The sequence below is a fragment of the Engraulis encrasicolus genome, chromosome 19 (assembly GCF_034702125.1).
Source record: "Engraulis encrasicolus isolate BLACKSEA-1 chromosome 19, IST_EnEncr_1.0, whole genome shotgun sequence".
Classification (NCBI taxonomy): Eukaryota; Metazoa; Chordata; class Actinopteri; order Clupeiformes; family Engraulidae; genus Engraulis; species Engraulis encrasicolus.
Genome location: NC_085875.1, coordinates 41,763,770 through 41,769,769, shown reverse-complemented (window position 1 = coordinate 41,769,769; position 6,000 = coordinate 41,763,770). Strand labels below are relative to the sequence as shown.

The 6,000-nt window shown below is 45.9% G+C and overlaps 1 protein-coding gene across 6 annotated transcripts in view; it reads right to left on the bottom strand.

The window, feature by feature from the left end:
- The window catches only part of evla (Enah/Vasp-like a), a 72,257-nt gene that overhangs the window by 22,842 nt on the left and 43,415 nt on the right, over positions 1-6,000 (bottom strand). For 5 of the 6 annotated variants that reach the window (XM_063184463.1, XM_063184460.1, XM_063184459.1 and 2 more), the window contains exon 3: positions 4,864-5,041. In XM_063184463.1, coding sequence (XP_063040533.1) covers positions 4,864-5,041 — 178 coding nt within the window. Of the gene's footprint in view, positions 1-1,615; positions 2,596-4,863; positions 5,042-6,000 lie in introns of those variants that run through there. The other variant, XM_063184464.1, reaches the window with a different exon arrangement.

The window sequence follows — 6,000 nt, the reverse complement described above, 5'->3', positions numbered from 1 at the left end:
AACCTTTGGTCATAAATTCATTACCACCCATTGCCAGTCATGTCCCTTACGAAAATCAACCATGGTATACCATGATTTCAGTTTTTTAAGCATGGTTAGGCATTGTTTTTTGGTTTTAGGTTTAACTACAAATTGAACCATGGTTTTAACACGGTTTATAATTATTCATTAAATTACTTTTGTCTTTTATCCAACGCACATATTGGTGACAGTCCTTGGAGCAATGTGGGGTTAGGTGCCTTGCTCAAGGGCACTTCAGTCATGGATGGAGGTGTAGGGAGAGGTGGGTCTAAGGGTGGGATTCAAACCTGCAACTCTGTGATCTTCAGCCTAATTCCCTAACCATAACACCATGGCTGCAGACAAGCAGACGGCTACAGACAAGTGGTTTTTTTGGGTGACCATGCAACCCACAATTGATAACATTTTTTTTAAGCATGGTTTGTGACTATGGTTAAAGATAAATTGTTTATTTTTTCTTTCTTTCATGCATTTTTTTCACACATAAATGCAAAAATAATAATATATTCACTGACTTGGAGCACTATTGCAAGTCATTGCAAGCTAAAACTGTCAAGTCGAGTCAAGTCTCAAGTCAATAGCGTACAAGTCGAGTCAAGTCACAAGTCATTCCTAATATTGGCAAGTCAAGTCTCAAGTCGAGTCATTTGTGATTCAAGTCACAAGTCAGTCCAAGTCACAAGTCACAAGTCCACATCTCTGATAAACAGTGTATTTTGCAGTCAGACCTGAATTTAACACTCTCTAGTTCCTACTATCAGTGTTGAATGAACACAGCAAACATTAATGTGCAGCCCTACTCCTGTGGGATATTTCTCAGGTCAGGAATGTGCATGATACAAAAACAAAAACATCCTTCAACATAAACAAAATGTACTGGCAAACAAAGACAGCTGATATGTCTTCCATCTTTCACACAATAACACCTCAAAAACCACTTACAAAAACACAGCATGAAAACAAGTCATTAAAACGCAGAGCTTTTTTTCCCGGACGGAACACAACTGAATCACGCGTCAGACAGCAGCAGCGACACAAGTCTGTCATTTTCATCATCATCCAATCACGCAAAGTATGATACTATAAAGAGCTCCTGTCCCCCCCCCCCCCCCTCCCCTCCCTCCCCCCTCTCTCTCTTCTCCCTTTCCCACACTCATTTCAAACAACATTCCAGCTTTCCAGAACATCATCTGCCATTTACAAACTCCTAACAATGGAACCAAAGGGCCTCTGTTTTTGCTTGCCATTGTTATTGCCCTGCAGTATCATTGAAATGATATGAGTAGGGGGTCCCTGGCCTGCAACCGTCATGCATCAAAACATTTGTCGCCTGCACCCCCCCACCACCACACCTCATCCCTGTCCTCATCCCCATCATCATCATACCGAACCCGACCCAACCCCACTCCCAGGCTTACAGGCTTGGCCCAGGCCCAGGACAAACTCGTCTCAAAGGGCCCCCCCACCTAATACATTCAATATAAGAACCCTCTGCTGCCTCCACCCACACCCAGGACAACTGACCTCTTTGTCCCCCCTCTATCAACTTCCCTGCCCACCACCACCCACCCCCTTCGTGCACACAATCACTTACAGCTGAGCTTGATCACCCTGGAGCTGATGATCCGGCGCATGGTCCTCGGCGAATACTCGGGCATAAACATAGTGCCTGCCGACGGGGGTCTTTACACCAACTCCCAGTAGTGTCCCAGTGGGGTAGGAAAAAAAAACACCCTACCCTTATCCCACTGTTATTTCCAGTCGGGCACAAGACTGGACAGCCGTGGGATTAAAAAAAATTGAAGAAGACCACCACCACCACCAGCAGAGTTGGGCTTTCTTTATCTGGATGATGTGATGCTGTTTGTTTCTTGTTATTTTGTTGGCCTCCTTCGGGTCTGATTTGAGTTGTGACAAGGTCAGGTCACAGGTACGTGAGGAGAGTCAACGCAGCAGGCAGGTGGAGCTCTGTGCTCTGCCCGAGCCCGAGACGGATGACCTCTTGTTTGCATACCGACGACCCCTCTCTCTCGCTCTCTCTCTCTTTAGCACTCTAGCTCTCTCTCTCTCCCTTTCCCCCTTTCCCTGCCACTGCCACACACACTCACTGTCACACCAGTGGCGTCACCTCAGAATTCCCTCCAAAAAAAGGACTGTGCAAAGCAAACCCCCTTACATTACACTGTGAGGCAGAGGTGGGCTGAGGGGGGGAGATGAGATGAAACGAGCAGAGAGATGAGCCCTAGGCAGGCAGGCAGGCAGGCAGGCAGGCAGGCAGGCAGGGCGCGTCTAAGACAGTCAGGCTCCAGGGATATTTTGGCTTGGGGGGCCCCTCCTGCGCCAATGGCGTGGCTGGAAAAAAGGGGGCTGTCACCAGAGCCCCCCTCAAAAAACACTTATAAGTAGCAGCTCGCTGTAACCAGAGAGGCCCCAGTGCCATTTCCCCACCAAGAGTCCCATTTGAGCGGGCATAAAGGAACCAGTAACCCCCGAGGCTGGTATGTGGCAGGCATGCATGTCCTACTAACGGCCCAATGCGGCACAGACGAGTAAAAAAGCTCCCTGTACAACTGAAAATTAATGCAAAAAGAAGTTGAAGAGAGTGATCCATCATTCAATGCTAACTGAAATTCTCCTCTAAAAAGGAAGAAAAACCCCCAGTAAAAAGTGATTTTATTTCTTTCATTTCGGAGGACAATTTCTGTTACAAGTGAAAGATGTATCACACTCTTAAACTTTTTCTTTTCACGTTTATTTCCAGCAGTTAGCAGCAGGAGACAAGTGTTTCGGCTGTTGCTTTTGTCAGTGTCAGAGGAGAATTTCTTTCCTTTTTCCTGAAGCGGAGAAGTTTCAGTGGTCCAGGCCCCTCAGAACAGACTGAATTTCTGTAACATTTAATTGAAAAGCTTTCGTCTCTTACAGACTTGCTCTGAATGCCAGAAAATGGCACGGTGAAGACTTTTTATGGCCCATTTCTTTCTTTAATAGGCCTCTGCACACTGAGAATGTAATATATTAACAATGCACACAGTCCATTGACTCTTTTTTATTTTAATGCTTGTGAGTGGGGTTTGAAAGGGGGCTTACATAGACCACACAAGATGCTTAACTTTGCACTGTTCTACATGTAAGTGATCTTCGCACTTTTTCACCTCTCACATAAGTGTTTCCTAATAACCAAGTCAACCAGCAGAGGGAAGTATTAACCAGGGATGTGTCGACGTCACTGTGCCTGGCTTTACATAGACACACACTCAAGCACGCACACACACACACACACACACCCCGACACCCCTGCACATCATATGCTTCAGTGAACCGCAAAGCATGAGAGGTCTAATAAAAAACCCTGTGGGTGGAACACGCCGAGACGAGAATGAGAGCGAGAGGGAGTCATGAACAGCACCTGACCTGGCCTGGAGACAGAGAGCGGGAGAGAGAGAGAGAGAGAGAGAGAGAGAGAGAGAGAGAGAGAGAGAGAGAGAGAGAGAGAGAGAGAGAGAGAGAGAGAGAGAGAGGCATATAGTGTACGCTTGGATCATGCTTTAAAAGTCGAGAGAGAGAGAGACAGACAGACAGAGAGAGAGCGAGAGAGAGAGAGAGAGAGAGAGAGAGAGAGAGAGAGAGAGAGAGAGGGCGAGAGACAGAGAGGGGCTGTAAAAGAGGCCCAGCAATGTAAAACCTCGTGGGAGGCCCACAAGCTGCTGTCCAGGGGCCCGCTCATCTCATTTGAATGTTGATTGGTGGACGTCTGATCTGCTCCGTCTTCTGGGTCAGGGGAGAGGAGACACTAAGGGGTTGTTTGTTTGGGGTAGTGGGAGGGGTATTAGTGTACTTAAGTCTTTGGGGAATAGGTCACTTTGCAGGGAGGGCATAAGAGATCTCGGTTTGACCAACCAAGCTAACGCACCCACCTGTCAACTTGCAGGGCTTTGTGTATTATACGGTTGTCGTTGGGACGGTTGGGCTCCAATACCCCTTTGTGTGCACCTGCCTGCCTGTACCACCTACCAGGCATTGGCGCAATGGGGATTAATGTTATTGCATCTTTTGAAGGGTTGGTGGTACTCAGACTGTGTGTGTGTGTGTGTGTGTGTGTGTGTGTGTGTGTGTGTGTGTGTGTGTGTGTGTGTGTGTGTGTGTGTGTGTGTGTGTGTGTGTGTGTGTGTGTGAGAGAGGGGGGGGGTACTCTCTATTGTACCCGACTGCCTAACCCCCCCACCCGGTTGCGGAGGGGTCCTGGGTGCGTCGCGGAGCTGTTGTGTAAAAATATACGAATTCGCCCTTTTATTGCCAGTCACAAAATTGAAACATACGGTATTTAAAAAATGACTGTGACATAAAAGAGAGAGTAAAACATGTTTAATACTCCTCTCCACTAGTTGATAAACATGTTGTATGTCGGCATACAATGCAAATGCTGACTCAAGTTATCAAAATCGATATATTTTTGATAATTATTTGAAGACTCGCAACAAAAAATCGAGTCACAACGTAACGACCATGGAAAACTGTGGGGCCCACCAAGACTATTCCAATGAAGAACCACTGCCTAGCAGGCATCCTAGCAGGCATCAGTCTTGATGAGGGTTCCATCTATGAAGGGAGTGGCAGCAATCATCTCCACTGTCCCCACCTGCCCATACCACTCAACTTGTTGCAAGGTATCGAAAGGCGAGAGAGAGAGAGAGAGAGAGATTGAGAGAGAGACAGAGACAGAGAAAGACAGAGAGAGACAGAGAGTATACACATGCGTGTGTATGTGTGTGGGCGTGCATATGTCTGTGTGTGTGCTCGCATGCGTGCGTAGCGTGAATGTGTGTGTACAGTAGTGTTGTGTACCTGCGTCCTGTGTGCTCAGCACGTTGAGGGCAAAGAGCATGGCGTTGGAGAAGGTGGTGGCCTCCTCCTTGCTGGCGAAGTTGAGGCCATACACCTGGCGGGCATCACGCCACTGATGGAAGGTGGGCGTCGCCTGGTTATACTTCAGACCCTTCACTATGGAGTAGTTGATGACCACCTGCGGGTTGACAGAAAGTAAGACAGATAAGCCTTTTTTGTGGGGTTTTATAAGATGTTATCATTTTAATTCAGATCATTTAGGAGAGTATGGAGTAGTCGGCCACCATATGAGGAAATAAAGAAAGATTAGCCTTGTTTGGCTTTTTAAAAAAATGAGACTATTTTAGGACAGTTTACAGTAAGCATCCAGGTAAAGTATGGCCTAGTTGATCCCCATCTGAGGAAAGTAAGACAGATTAGCCTTGTTTGGCATTTTATGAGAAAAGACCCTTTTTAGGACCGTTACGGTAAGCATCTAGGCAAAGTATGGGGCAGTTGATGAAGACATGAGATAGAAAGGAAAGGAAGAAAGACAGAAAAAAGACAGAAAATAAATCAAGAAATCAATAAAGAAATCAAGAAAGATGACACTGAGATAATTTGAGCCCCTTGTAATCAGTTAGACTGTCTGCTTCTCTGTACAGTCTGTTTGTTATGTAATGTAACGACTAACTGTAACCGAAAGACTAATGGCTGCAACAAGATACACTTTGAAGATGAGCAGTGGCCCACAGATAACTTGGAAAGAATTGGACCAAGGGCAAGGTCATTGTAAAACAGTGTTGATGAGGAGGTGAGATACTATATTGGGCCTGCAACTGCCTCTTTTGTCTTTTTTGTATATTTTATTTTTTGCTTTGCTTTGTTTAAAGGAACGATGGCAAGCTCAACTGAAGGAAAACAGAAGGAGGACAAAAGAAGAACAAACAATGATTAGAAAGTATAAAGAGGAACAGAAAGCTAGTTGAATGACAGAGGAGGGTGAAAGAAACAGGATGGCCAAGAGGAACAGAGAGAAAAAATATACAGAATATACTTTGACAAAATGCTCAAGGTTCATTTTTCTCGACAACTCATCTCTTTCGTAACTTACATTTTCTGTCAAAGGGTGTGTGTCAGTGAATTCCAACTACTGTC